Source organism: Rhyacophila brunnea, unplaced genomic scaffold, assembly GCF_057557595.1.
Source record: "Rhyacophila brunnea isolate RB1 unplaced genomic scaffold, BYU_Rbru_1.0 scaffold_24, whole genome shotgun sequence".
Taxonomy (NCBI): domain Eukaryota; kingdom Metazoa; phylum Arthropoda; class Insecta; order Trichoptera; family Rhyacophilidae; genus Rhyacophila; species Rhyacophila brunnea.
Genome location: NW_028232904.1, coordinates 26031338 through 26046683, shown reverse-complemented (window position 1 = coordinate 26046683; position 15346 = coordinate 26031338). Strand labels below are relative to the sequence as shown.

The 15346-nt window shown below is 34.1% G+C and overlaps 1 protein-coding gene and 1 long non-coding RNA gene across 2 annotated transcripts; one reads left to right on the top strand and one right to left on the bottom strand.

Moving 5' to 3' along the window:
- Nucleotides 1–2810: 2810 nt before the first annotated feature.
- Nucleotides 2811–10926, bottom strand: cyp33 (peptidylprolyl isomerase cyclophilin-33). Its single transcript, XM_085951170.1, has 5 exons — nt 10599–10926; nt 9491–9673; nt 7280–7495; nt 6156–6328; nt 2811–3495 (listed from the first exon to the last, which is right to left on the bottom strand). The coding sequence occupies exons 1-5, from the start codon at nt 10803–10805 to the stop codon at nt 3351–3353; spliced, it is 924 nt and encodes a 307-aa protein (XP_085807296.1). The 5' UTR covers nt 10806–10926; the 3' UTR covers nt 2811–3350.
- Nucleotides 10927–12041: 1115 nt separating this feature from the next.
- Nucleotides 12042–13721, top strand: LOC147069236 (uncharacterized). Its single transcript, XR_015071220.1, has 3 exons — nt 12042–12195; nt 12456–12611; nt 12735–13721. It is a non-coding gene; the product is annotated as an uncharacterized LOC147069236 (long non-coding RNA).
- The last annotated feature ends 1625 nt before the right edge of the window (nt 13722–15346 follow it).

The following is a 15346-nucleotide window of genomic DNA, read 5'->3' as shown; positions in this document are numbered from 1 at the left end:
AATGCATCGGTAATTGTCGCAGCTTAGAGGGTCACCTTTTTTATGAAGTGTGATGATTTCACCGTTCACCCAGTCCCTTGGACAGCGCTCTTCTTCCCACACCTTTGTCATCAGATAAAACATAGGGTGCAGGATTGCGCTCAGACTGTACTTGAGGAATTCAGGATGAATCCCGTCTCACCCCGGTGCCTTTTCGTTCTTGAGCCTTTTCACAGCCTGTGTATAATAATTACCACCATTGGACCGGACCCATCCCTTTGTGGTGTGGTCGACTGACTGATAATGCATAAGTCGAATTTTATTTTTGTCTATTCTTCAACTCCATTCAATTGTTAAAAAATCCTCTTGGTGCAAGCCGTAATATAAAGTGAGGACATGGTGGGATTGGAAAACCAATCCTATTCATTATGTATACTACCCTCTATTAATGGATAGTAAAAACTTTAAATCGATAAAGGGTTTTGTCTAATAGATGGCAGTGTAAAACCTTGTTATCATAAACCAGTCCTGCGGTATTTTATTGAGACTCGTCTTACCTTCATAATTTTTACTGCCCTCTATTAATGAATAATAAAATCTTTAAATCGCTAAAGGGTTTTACTCATGTTTAATAGATGGCAGTGTGAAAAGTTTTTATTATTATTCAGCCCTGCACTATTTTATTGAAAGACTTACCATCATACCTACTATAAAGCCAGCTGTGACGAATTTAATGTAAATAAAAAGTCAACATTATAAAAATCATTTAATTTATCTTAAAATATAAAATAATTACAAAAATGTCAACAATCATGCCGACGAAATAAGTATAACAATTATATTCCTCCACAATAATTACATCATAAGTACCGAAATAATTAGTTCGCTATATATTATGGGACACCAAGATGTATCTACGTTGATTTTTTAAAGGAAGAACATCTAGTCAATGCATGTATCATGTGGACACTGGCAGACACAGATAATTGTTAAACATACAATTAATATGAATAAACAAAACCATAAAATATTTCAGTCACATAAAAACATAAAAATATATACTTAAAACTGTGACTGTAACATATAACCAAATTTACTTTGATGCTCATATTTTTAATTAACTTCCAATAATTGATAAGACGACTTCCATAACATAAATCCATAAATTACAATCTGGTTTCGCAACATCAAAAATGTGACCTTATATAATTTGGAACGAAGTCTCTAAAAACACATTAAAATTGATTTGATTAGTGTCATGGAAGATGCAGTACAAAACAATACTCTCAGAAATATACGCGGTCAGTATTTTTCTGTGACTGATAAAGCCAATAGTCTTTGAATAATTATGACTAATTTGCTGATGAAAAGGAAAAAAAATATCATCTTGAATAGAAAGGTTTTTTCGTCAGGCCAACCGGATTCCGGCATTCTGGAAGGCCGCTAAATACTATAGAGTGTATACGGCGGAGCTACGGGATGCTGGTTTGACCTGGAACGAAGCAAGAAGACTGGCGAGGGACAGGGATTCTTGGAGGCGTCGCGGGTGTCCATATGCTCCGACTAAGGGGCGGATATGGCCGAAGAAGAAGAAGATAATATGTTTCGTAGGCGTTTTGCGACCTCTATAATTACAGAAGCACCATAACACATGACACTAATAAAACACTCAGCAAGGTAAATGTCGTCAAATCTGTGCTCGCATAAACAAGATAATAACTATTCGTTACCTTACTTTGAAAAGGTTCTAATTGAACTTGACCATGTTTTGAGCTATGAGCGTTTGAAATTTGGAATGGTCATATTTTCAATATAAAAAGACATGTAGATAGAACTCCGGCATACTGCTAATTCCCATATTTGACAATAGATGACTCTGAAATGAACGTATATGATAGAATATGGCTAATGGAACCTTTTCACACCAAAAGGTCATTTTAGGCCAAAATGTCAGTTAGAACCTTTTCAAAGTAAGGTAACATATTGGTAGTATTTTCGGCTGACGTATTAAAAACAGCGTTGCCAATTTAGCATTTTTCTTGCCAGATCCAGCATTTTTCGATAGGCAGCTAAGGGACGGATATAGCCAAAGAAGAAGAAGATGTGTAATGATCCTGTACACAGTTCTAAAAATTCCTTCAGTTAGTAGTCAAAAAAGATGCTTTTTGTGCATTTTGTACAGGTAATAATTGAGTTACTATTGGATTATTTCCGATACAATTTTATACGCAGCTGATTTTTTATGTTCAATTATTCTCTTCTTTAAACTAGATTGCTGAGATGATATTGAATCACAGGACACTGCTGTCACTGTATTGTCAACCTTAAATGCTTATCGGAGTGAATTCCTAATGTTTTGACAGATTTACACGACGCACAACCGATGTCTACATTTTTTAAAAATCTTTTAAAATTTTACGAACCGCCACTGCACTCCGGTGAGTTCTGGTCTATTTCGAGCACTATGAGCAAACATTGTGATGTTGATTTTTCGGTTTTTGTCCCAGTATGATGTTATAAAGGCCACTATACTCCTTATTTATCTTGAATGGCGAATTATTCAAAGCCGGGATCAGACGTTGAATATCTTTTTCGTCTTTAGCGATCCTTGATGCATTCCACTCACTATGGGATTTAGAATCAACATCGCCAGTGGCACCGGTTTGCGATCCAAGATAAAAAAAAATGTGGAGTGAACTCAGGTTTAGAAAGGATACGGCAGCAATCGTCTCTGCATTGGTTTTCTATTTTTATACACACATATCACCAAATCAAGGAATCGATGCCAAGAAAGATCCTTATTTCATCGATAATTTTGAACACATCGTACATCCAAAAGGTGACCAACCGTCTTACAACTGCGCTGATGGTATGGTAAAAATTACCAAATTTTCAGTAAATCCGTGCTTCGATATTGGTTTTTTTTAAGGATTCGAAACAATTTTTGATGGGTTTTTTTAATACCTCAATAAAAAAATATTGACCACTAATATTATTTGGCAACATCGATATGTATTATCAATTTACGTGACCTTAGAACATATCAATTTTTGTCAGAATGCATTAAAAAATGTGTAATTTGATTTAAAATCATAAAAGATAGGACTCATAGTTGTTCATTTGGACTGGAATCCGATGGATGCAGATTCGAATCCCACGCAGTAAAGTAATTTTCAAAAGTACTCTTTCTAATATGTATGTTTATGATTCCATATTGTTTAATGTTTAATAATGAATGCTACATTCTTAAATCTTATGAATGTTATCATTAAAAGTGACGATTATTTGAAAGTAAATATAACACAAGACTTGAAGGTAAATTGTAAAACTTCAATCAAGCGTTTTGTCAAAATTGTACACAATGTTCATTCCTATTGCATTTCTCCGCAGTTGGTGATGGTGATTTTCTCCGATGTGGTCCCACTCTTGCTTCCGAAGCTCTCAATCTTCTTAACAACGTGCAAGCCCGATATCACATGGCCAAACACCACATGTTTTCCATCGAGCCAGTCAGTTCTGAAAACAGAAAGAATTATTTAATTAATTATTGCATGGTTAAAAATGCTCCTGTCCAGATAGATTTTCCCCTGTTCAACGAAGGGCGAGAACGTCAATTGTGTCAACCATTTTAAATACTTGGGGGTGCACATCACGGGAAAAGACATTTCGCAAAGAGAGTTTACTATTCGAATATGAACGGCTGGAGGAACATTTAACTCTGATGCCAAAGTGTGAGTTTTAGACATTGAGTATCCGAAAAAATTGCAATTTTCTGATATAGGAGCAGTTCTTATTTTGAAATTTAGTGCCCAGTCAAAAATTTCCTAATTTGGAATTAATATCTGTCGTGGTATTCGTTGTATACGTCCAGCAGTGCTTGTAAAAGTGGTCCAAAATTGGATATCCAGAATGCACTTTGTCTAGAACAGTCGTGGTGGCAATATGCCCGAAATCATTTTCAACTGTTAATGCCATGAAAAGTAAAGATTTTTGATATTTTTTACAACTTCAAATTCAATTGGGCTTAAAAAACACTTTTATAAAAAGATTAGGCAATGTTCCAACATGAAAAAAGGACACCTTCAAGATTCCGTGAGGCTGGCCTTCATTCAGTAGTCAACGATGGTGAACGAAATACAGACCCAGGTATCACAGCAACGACAGAGCTAAGCATGTATGTACAGTCAACCTCGGTTATTACGACTACGGATATAGCGAGATCTCAGATGTAACGAGGAAACATTCGTTGACATTTTAATTTATATATGATTTTCTCCATACATTTATTCACTTTTATAATGAGCTACTTATCGGCTATACCGAGCTAAAATATCGTTGAAAATTTTCTTAAAACAGTTAATTGTGTCGATCGTTTAAAAACCTTTCGACCGTAAGCAATAAAATTCGACCGGACAGGATGCCGCCGGTATCGGATTACGTTTTTGACACTAGTTAAGTGTCTAAGTACCTACCTAATTGGTGTTTTCACCGACAATATTGAAAAAGTTTCCACGCATATGGTTGAAATTGCATGTTAAAAATACAAGGTTTGTGAAGTCAGTAGGTACCTACCAGCGTTCATTACAATAAACAACTTCATTTCAACATCAACAAACATTTATAATGAGCAAATTCAGTCGGTTCCATCTTCCTCGTAATAACCAAGTTAGACTGTATTTTCAAATGCTAATTGATTTATAATAATTAGACATGATATTTCACTTTACAGGTGACTTTCGATGAGACCCTAGAAATGTATCCGGTGTCATAAAGACACATATTAATGTACTTATATTGTAAAATATAAATATTATCTGGCTATAATTGGATTTCTCCTGAAAATACAGTATAACCTCGTTTTTACGTGCCCGGAATTAACATTTTCCTGGCAATTGCGTGTAATTTTTTCAGTCCCGATGTATTTCAGTACATTTAATATTAAATTTTCTTTCCCCCGATTTACGTCGGAAATATTCAAAATATGTGAGTTACGCGCGCTTGACAATGATTGGGTCGTGACATTCGAACGGCGTAGGGTGTTTGGAGGGAAAACTCCGTGTCTTTAGAATGGCGCACGGTGATTGGTCGGCGAGCGACGCTGTGATTGGCCCGAGTTCGGCGCGTAACAAGGTGATTGGTCCATTGGTCGCCATCTTTTCTTTTGGCATCGTGTTTGTGTTTTGTATACACTCCGTCTGTCATTATTCTGTCATCAAAAATATTGCTATTCCTCGATAGGTGCCCAGCTCACCCCACAAACTTGACTTTGAGGAACATTCAGTTGGCATTTTTTCCTCCTAACTGTACAAGTGAACTGCAACCCCTGGATTTAGGGATAATTCGGGCATTCAAGCACTACTATAGAAGAAACTTGGTACAGAAGTTATTGTGTCAGTTAGAACGAGGGGAGGAGCCGAATAAATTAAGTTAAATAAAAGTTTAAATGTCCATTTTAGATGCAATGCATTATACTGTTAAGGCATGGGGTGAAATAACCGACTCTACCATCAAGAATTGTTTCCGGAAAGCTGGGATATACAAGGAGCATGATGAAGACGTACCCAGTACCCAAGAAAATATCCAATGTGATGTTATAGAAGGCTGGGAAAGGATTTCAGACCAACCCCTGGAGGATTATGTAAAAATTGACTCCAATGTTATGACATCAGACTTGGTGGAAGTTGATGACATTGTTGACAGTCATTTAACACCAGCAGAGAACTGTCTGATGAAGAAGAGGTTGATATTCCAACAAAAGAAGAAGCAATGAGGTTCACCGAGGGTTTAAAAACCTACTTTACAAGCTTTACTGATATTCAAGATGACACTTTTAAATGTTTATATAGTCTTGAAAGACAATTACATAACAAAAAATAAAAATGCAACAAACTAATATACATGATTTTTTCAATAAAAATTAAAAAAATTTTCAATAAAAATTTAAATTGAATGTTGTTTTTTAATAAAACGTTATTTTTTTAGAAACATAAAATTTAAATGTTCTTTTTTTCAATACCCCCCTTTTACATTTTCCCTCCAATTAGGTTTTTTTTTTCAGTCCCTTAAAAAACGTAAAATAGATACTGTAATTCCAAACATCAAACACTTCTCAGCTGATGTAAATATAAAAATTTAATAATAAATTTAAAACCAAAGGGGAAATTCCTGGTCCTTACTTCGCAGTGCACAGGAAGAATTGTGATCCATTGGTATTGGGTCCCGAGTTCGCCATGCTGAGTGTGCCGGGACCAGTGTGCTTCAGTTCAAAGTTTTCGTCATCGAATCGCCGGCCGTAGATTGATTTTCCGCCAGAGCCATTGTGGTTTGTAAAATCGCCACCTTGACACATCTGATTAACATCGAGTCAAGTTTCATATTGTATTATGTTGTATGTAGATAAAAAAGTATTAATAATTTGACTGCTTTGCGTCGTATTGTGAGACTCAGTTTAACATAGTTTTTTCTAATATACAGTCGAACTTGGTTATTACGATCATGGAAATAGCGAAATCTTGGATGTAATGAGGAAACATTCGTTGACATTTTAGTTTATGATTTTCTCCATACATTTATTCACTTTTATAACAAGCTGCTTCACGGGTATACAGAGCAAAACTGTTAATGTGTCGATCGTTTAAAACAACATTTTCGACCCTAAGCAATAAAATCTGACCGGGCAGTTAACTAGACCGATGCCGCCGGGATCGGATTAGGTTTATGACACTAGTTAAGTGTCTAAGTACCTAATTGGTGTTTTCGCCAAAAACATTGAAAAAGTATCCACGCATATGGTTGAAATTGCATGTAAAAAATCCAAGCTTTGTAAAGTCAGTAAGTACCTACTAGTGCCAGCGGCTCAGCACTTCATTACAATAAACAACTTCTTTTGTAGTTTATGAATTCCATGCTTGTTTCAGGGATTTTTATGATGGTTTTCAGATTTTTTATGTTCTATGCTTCAATAGAACGAGGTGCGAAAAATGTTATATAACGATGTAACGAGTGATGCTTATAACGAGAAAATTCAGTCGGTCCCATCTTCCTCGTCATAACCAAGTTCGACTGTGTATATCACTTAAACCTTAAAGGCCTAATGCATAAAATATCAACGTAATGTAAATTTACAATTATTTATCTAAATAGTGGCAACTTTGTATTCCGCGATGAAAATTGTTGCTATTTATTGGATTTTAAAAATCTACAAGGTTTGCAATTCCTGCAATTGATTTATATTTTATCAGAGGCGCACGATCTTATAATGTTCTGATGAAATGTTTCAAGGCAATATTATAAAGGATACAAAGTCTGGAATGATTCGGTGAAACTTGCTCCCCTGGTAACCGAACCCTCGTTCATGTGTGCACAGCGCTCGGAAGTTTTCAGCCGTCCGTGGAACAACATCGGCCCGAAGGAGGATCATTACTCGGCCAAGTTCCCGCTTACCGGCTGATATATCGAGGTACACCTGGGGATTTCGTTTACCAGAAACTGCAGGTAGGATTTGATTGTCTGTCTCCTGAAAGAATCATAATGAAAATATTGTTTAGTACCAAAGTGCTTTGGGCCAAACACAATATATAAAACCACGTAATTATAAAACCTATGCATTGTTGAAAAAAACTAACTAAGTAACTATATTATGCATGTTGTGATCAATCAAGTACAGAGCCACAGATCTCAAAATCAATAGCTACCTCTTCCAAGTGTGTAAAGACAATTATTAAAACACAAAGTCAGCTGACGCATACTATGAAAGTTGTAAAACTGGTTTCAATAAGTTGTTTATATAATATAATGACAGTTTTAATAGTGCTAGTCTTTCATCTTTGTGTAGACTGTAGATCAACCATGCCCAACCCGTGACCCAAGACACAATTGAAGTTTTCGGCTTTCTATATTTTGCATTTTGGTATTTATACAATAAAAAAAATTCTCGTAAATTTACCACGGTTTCTACTATGTGTCCTTCTTCCTTCTTTACTCGACGTTTCGGGCGCAGATCTTGATCTCTTGATAATGGCCTCTGCAACGAGCCCGAAACGTCGAGTAAAGAAGGACACACGGTGGAAACCAAAAAATCTATTAACACATTTATATGAGGCGTCTAATTCGAAATAAATTGCGATAAGTCCACATTTGGTCAAAATCGAGAAAAAAATACGCACGTATTCTTTGTATAATTTTACAGAATATGTATTGATCTATAAATTCCAAAACATGACATAACCCTATGAAAAAAAATATTTTAAGTCTCGATTTATTACAAAAAGCGCCAAGTCCGTTTTTCATATTATTTAAAGCTTGGTTGAGTTTGCGCGTGTTTATGTCAACCAATAAGGGAACGTTCAATATTGAAAAGGGTGTCTCCCATGCTGTAGCATCTGGTAAGCTTATGACAGTGCCACGGAAGTATGTGCCTTATGCGGGATAAATTAAAAAGTGAAGTACAAGTAGCGCTAAGTCCAATTTTATTATCTCACGTTAAAACAAATAATTGAAGCTAGAAACATAAAAACGTTGTTTCCCGAAAATATTGAATTGTGGACTTGACGCTTTTTGTAATTAGACGCCTCATATTATATTTTGTGAAATTAGAACTTTCTTTTGTGCTGCGTGCTAGTACCTGTTTTTATGCTTATGCCGGCTCCACACACTCCGTACTTAATAGTGACCATAAAGATTTTTTTAAATATTCTAATGAAGTCACAAAATTAATTAAAGAATTCAATACCAGATTTGCATGTATGAGGAAATGTTCAAAAAATTATTAAATGGATTAACGTAGAGGTGGAATCAGCGCATCCAAATTTACAAATGGAGCTAACAGAACTGCAATCAAGCATAGAGTTGAAGTGCATGTTCAAATGGAATAAGCTTGAGTTTTGTCAGAAATATATCCTCGAAGATGGATTTTCAAAATTAAGACTACTGGCAATGTCCATTACAGCAGCATTTGGGACTACATATCGCTGCGAATCGTTCTTTTCGAAATTAAATGAAGTAAAAACGAAGTGTCGCAGCAGGTTGCAAGATAAAAACACGACCAATTAACTGCGATGCAAGTCAGCTAAATTAACAGTCAATATGAAAAATATATCAAACAATATACAAAAACAAGTGTCAAATTAATTATAAGGTAATAAAATATCTTGAATAAGTTCGGCCCACCTAACTCAGTAATATTTTGTTTGGCCCACCATACGATTTAGGTTGGGCATCCATGTGTAGATGATCAATGCTCTATACAATTTTTCTTTGCCGAAAATGAGACAACGATATTCAATATTATATCATTTACTTGATTTCTATTTATAATACATATTTATTTGACACCTGTCACTCGCGACACTGTTTTTCTGTATCAAAAGTTTGCTGACGTCACGATTATTGTAAAGAAGACTTATTCTACGCTTATGACACTGTCGAATAAACTTCTGACCGTTGCAATACGAAATATGAAATCCAAACACCAAACAGTTTTATCAGCGATGAGTTCACGTTGATTACTTACTTCTTGTGTGTCTTCAGTTTTTTCCTCTTCCGTTATATCAGGAACTGTTCCAGGTAAGGCAGACCCGGCGTGTTTCTGCAGCCAATTGTCTTCGCTCCAAACAGGTCTTAGAGAACCTTCTTTTATGCGTTGTGGTGTAGCGATATTCACGCGGACTGTTCGGCCGAAAAGCTCTGAATCATTCTGAAATGAAAAATAATACTAATTTGTCATAATATTATGTTGACGACAACGATGTTGAATTATGTAAATAGCTGGCGACCAGGTCAGACAGTCCGATGGGTCCAACAGTTGGTTGAACCGAGTTGAGCAGTTCTTCCATATCTGTACACATTTTAGGACATTCCCAGAAGATGTGGTTTGCATCTTGTATTTCTCCGCCACATAGACATGTTGAAACGGTTAACAAGATCATGATCGTGGCTGATCTTCAGCAAAGTCACCATGTCCATTTCCATTCGACATTTGATATTAGGAAAAAACAAATATGTGTGACTGCCTTTGGGGGAGGCATTCCATTTTTCTGCCAGGTCATCAATATCCAACGTTATTAGTTCGCTTTCCCATGAATAGTTTTTCACTATCAAGGCGGTGAGGCTAGCATTGTGGACGCGTCATATACCTGTATATGCAGATCGAGAGTGAGAACGCTAGTTAAGACAATGAGCGCTTCTGTTGAAGTATTATGGTAGGCCTTTATGATTGACAACAAGTGCATTTGTGTTCGTGTTAAAAACTGACAGCCGATGGATCAGTGCGAACGTCGCTACAAGCATTCATGCATGTAAGCATCGTAGCTACGTGCATACGACAAATTCACGTTACACTACATGTTACATTACACACGTTTGGATGTGGCCTTAACTACATTTAATTAGATGCCAATGTTTGCAGTAAATATGCTAAAAGGCTGCTAAATATCATCTACAGGGTGTATTTAACTGCTGGTATGATGCAATAACATTTGCGATCGACAAGGATTCTTGGCGTATAAATTATATTTGCTACATTATTGTGCACACAAAAGAAAATAATGATAGTTTACACTGTTTACTGATAGTACGCTTCATTTATTTTAACTTGGTTGCTATGGTAATAATAACCTTACCATATTATCAATGGCTGCAGCAGCGTCTTCTGCATTTTCAAATTCTATGAAAGCAAACCCTCTGTGCCTTTCCGATTCGTAATCCAAGGGAATCTGAATGTCCACCAAGTCTCCGAAAGGAATGAAGGCGGCATTCAGCACTTTATCGTCGACTTCTTCTGCAAGGCCGCCAACATAGACAGTTCTTTTGGCAGATTTTGTCGACATATTTATATTTTGTAAAGAAAGCAAGCGTAATTGATGAGATTTGATAACTTTTTTTAGGTTATGTTATGTTTAACGCAACAAATTCGTCTTTTAAAACTGTCAAATTAATAATGTTGCCATTGTAGAAATAGTGTAAATGAACAAGTATAAATAAAATTGTGTGTGAGGAAAAAATATTTTCCTAACAACTTATTTAGATTATTAATTTATAAAAAAACTAAATAATTTTGACTATAAATAGAAGGAGCTTGATACGTTATTTTCGTTATGTCATTTCAAACTATTTGGCGAGGGCGTGAAGCATGGTCAAATTAGTAACAGGGGTGGCAAACTTTTCGAATGAAGGGCCAAAATTCAGGAATTCAAAATGAGCGGCGGGCCGCAAGTAAAATACCATTTTATATGTACACTATTTTATTAAAAAAAAAAAAACAATCTAATGAGAGGAATGGAACTGTTTTACGTCTATAAATATATTATTTGAAATTCAGGTGTTATTTATGTAATTGAGAAAGGCGTTACGGTGAAGCCTTAACTGAGTCTTTTTTAAAGAGGCACCTAGCGGAAAAATACGAAGCTTGCAATTTGAGACATTTTTTTTGATAATTTAAGATTTCAACTCTATTAATTAATAAATATGTATCTGAAAACATTAAAGAGATTTTTTTTATTTTAAGTCAAAGATAAACCAACAATTTAAGAAAAATGTTATAAAATGTGAATTTTGTTTACGTCTCCATCTTATTATTACATAGTTTTAGTATTTTTCATATTAATTTTAAAAAACACCGATTTTTATAAAAATATAAATGTATATAACTTGAAATTCTTTTTATTTATATCAATAAGGTAAGACCAAGTTTATCTTTGAATTAAAAAAAAATCTTTTTAATGTTTTCAGATAAGTACATATTTATTAATTCCGTACCAATATGGCAGAAGCATATAAGTCGTGTTTTGGCGATTTTGAGATTTGAATGCCAATATGTCAAAAAATGCCTACTTTATGTTATGGCAAAAGCATATATCTCTAAAACCTATAGATTTCTCGTAAAACGACTTGGAAAAACAATACATGTCATATAAATTCAAGCTCTAACAAGCCAAAAGCATATATGTCTGACATATGCGCTTTTGGCATAATATAAAATTTCAATATCTAACAAGGCAAAAGCATATGTCTGACATATACGCTTTTGGCATAATATAAAATTACGCATGCGCAGACTTATCTATGGTGTTCAGCATTTTTGGCAGCTGTTAAAATTGTGATTTTTTGTGCTTGTGTTAATAACCTCTTTTACAATGTATCAAAACCCTAGAACTTTACTAATTTTGCAAAATGCTCGAATATTGAATAATGCAAACAATAATATCCATGGAGTTGAAGGTAAGCAATAATAAACTAATCTTTTGTTTAATTCATATTGTTACAAAATTATAACCTCAAAATGTGTACAATATACTCCTAAGAAGATTTTAAATGAATCTCTGATGTATTTTAACACTTTTATGTCAAAATATTATGTGTTGATGGCAATATATGTATGGTTCCGATTGCAAATAGTAACCGACAATACATTTTGTGGGTCATGTGCTTAAAATTTCTGCATATTTTTGGTTCAGTATACTAATAGATATTACTTTCAGGCACACCAGTATTGGAAAATAGTTATTTGAATCCAGAATCTGAAGTATGCCCAGTACAATTTGAAGGTGGGGCTTATACACAAGGTCCAAATTTCCATACTGAAGGTGAAGAAATAATTGTCACTGACTATCACAACTTTTCTGAAATTACAGATGGTAAGTAATGCAATATAATGTTGGTCAATCGATATCAGTATTTTTAGTTCTTTATAGTATCAATATAGTTAATTCTATTCAATTTGTTGATTTGTTGGTATCCTAATTAATATTATTTTTTAGATGCAGCATTGTTGGAAAATATTAATACCGATAATATTACAATACAAGTAGTGGAAGAAGAAGCTTATGGACATGATCAGATCTGTGTTATCGAGGAACAAACTGAGGTTGAAAATAGTGTTATTGAAAATCATTTAAGCAGACCTGATATCCTTCCAGATGATAACCAGCTTATAAACTTTGTTGAGCCACATATTACTGAAAGACTGGAGAAAAATACTAAAAAGAAAACGTGTAACAGAAAAGAAATGAAAAAACGTAAGAGTTTAGGCCTAGATTATACCACAAGGCAAGGAATTAAAAAACCTAGAAAAGACATATTTTTCCTGCAAAACTGTTGTCGGCTAAAATGTCATGAACAGGTGGATGAAGAGCTTCAAATAAAATTATTGAAAGATTTTAATGAATTATCTCATCGTGATGATCAATCGCTATCAAACTGCATTCACATTGTAGGAAAAAAAAACGAACGAAAGAGGAGAAACCCCTCAGGCCAGATTAAAAACCGCCAAATCAGTATAATTTATAAAATTATCAATACAGAGGGACTGGAATATAAAGTATGCAAAAAAATGTTTCAACATGTCTTTGGAATCACTGCAAACAAAATAAATATTATCATATCAAAAAAACGATTTTCCGATACAGGATTTATTGGTAATGATAATCGTGGAAAACACGAACCCATAAACAAAAAAACAAATGAAAGGGAAGAAGTTACTGCACACATAAATAGCTTTCCTAAACATGAAAGTCATTATTCACGTCGTCGCACATCCAAAGAATACCTGTCCGGGCAGCTAAACATATCAAAAATGTTTGAAATGTATTGTGATATGCAAATGGAAAAAAATATGATTCCTGTGTCATATTGTATGTATGCTACAATTTTTAGAAGCACCGGATATAAATTTAAAGTACCTAGCAAAGACACATGCAAAACTTGTGATACATATAATATTCAATTAAAATGTGCTACAGATTTACAAATAAAACAAAAATTGGAAATTGACAAGATTGCCCATCAGCAAGTGGCAGATGAAGGCTATGAATTAAAAAAAAAACGATAAGACCAAAGCTCTCCAATCTCAAGGTAAAATTGCTTTTTTAGCATTCGACCTGCAGCAGTGTTTGCCAACGCCTTCTCTTAACTCAAATATTGTGTACTATAAAAGGCAATTGTACACATATAATTTGACCGTAAGAAATTGCACATCGAACCAAACCTCATGTTATATGTGGCACGAGGGAATCGCTGCAAGGGGAGCTAACGAAATAGCGTCTTGTGTGATAAGTCATCTGAATACCTTAACTCCAACTGTTGAAAGTGTTATTGCATTCTCTGATTCTTGTCCAGGACAAAATAAAAATAACATAATAACTGCAGCTCTATCTTACTTTGTAAGTACATCACCAACTATTCAGGTCATGGATCATAAATATTTGCTCCCAGGCCATACGCGACTTGAATGTGACACTGACCATTCACGTATTGAAAAAGCCAAGAAAACTTCCAACATAGAAATTAATATTCCCCATGATTGGTATCAGTTTGTTAGAACAGTAAGGGGCAAGAAATCTTTTATTGTTAAAGAGATGTCTCAGGATGCGATTTACAATTATTCAAGCCTACTTTCTAATCAACTGGTGAAGCGAAAAATTAATACAGTTGGAGAAAATGTCGTTTGGAACAAAATTAGATGGTTCAGGTATGAGAAGGAGTTTGGTTTAATAAAATATAAATATTCGTTACATGAAGATGACCCATTTCTTCAACTTGATTTACGCCGTACGACAAGAGGAAGAAGGAACATTGTTAACATTAAGCAATGCTATAACAGTCCTCTGCCAATAAATCAATCTAAGAAAGATGATCTCATCAGTTTATTGCCATTGATAGATCCGGTTTATCATCCATTTTATATAAATTTAAATACCTGTTAATTTTTTATATAAATACTATAAGTAATACTCATAAACAACTGTTTACTATCTATTATTATCACTGTTAGTTTAATTTTATCATGTTTTCATTTAATTTCCATGCCCTTGTTTTAGTTTTTCTATAAAAAAACATCTATTATTGTAAATGATATGTCAAAATGTTGAAAATATTTTTATGCCAAAACCCCATATGTCATTAAATGCTCAATAACTCATGTAATTACTTAATTTTCTTTTTTTAATAAATATATTTTTAAAATATATTAGTTTTTACCAACTATTATTAACCTGTTAGTTTCATTTTATCGTGTGTTCATTTAATTTCCAAGATCTTGTTTTAATTTTATAAGTTTTCTATAATAAAACATCTATTATTGTAAATGATATGTCAAAATGTTGAAAATATTTTTATGCCAAAACCTCATATGTCATTAAATGCTCAATAACTCATTGAATTACTTGATTTTCTTATTTTATTAAATATATTTCAAAACTATACTAGTTATTTTATAATAATAACATTAAACAATCCAATTTCCTTCATATCCTGATTTGTGACACTTCTTTAAACCTTAAAAACCTTCTCCTGTAAAATGCGAAAAAATGACTTATATGCTTCTGCCATATAGGTACGGAATTAATATAGTTGAAATTGTAAATTATCAAAA

Excerpts from the sequence above, each read along its gene's own strand:
- cyp33 (XM_085951170.1), bottom strand. The coding sequence starts at position 10,805 with ATGTCGACAAAATCTGCCAAAAGAACTGTCTATGTTGGCGGCCTTGCA. Across the intron at positions 9,674-10,598 it reads CTGCAGCCATTGATAATATG|AATGATTCAGAGCTTTTCGG; the intron begins GTAAGGTTATTA and ends TTTTCATTTCAG. Across the intron at positions 7,496-9,490 it reads AAACTGAAGACACACAAGAA|GAGACAGACAATCAAATCCT; the intron begins GTAAGTAATCAA and ends TGATTCTTTCAG.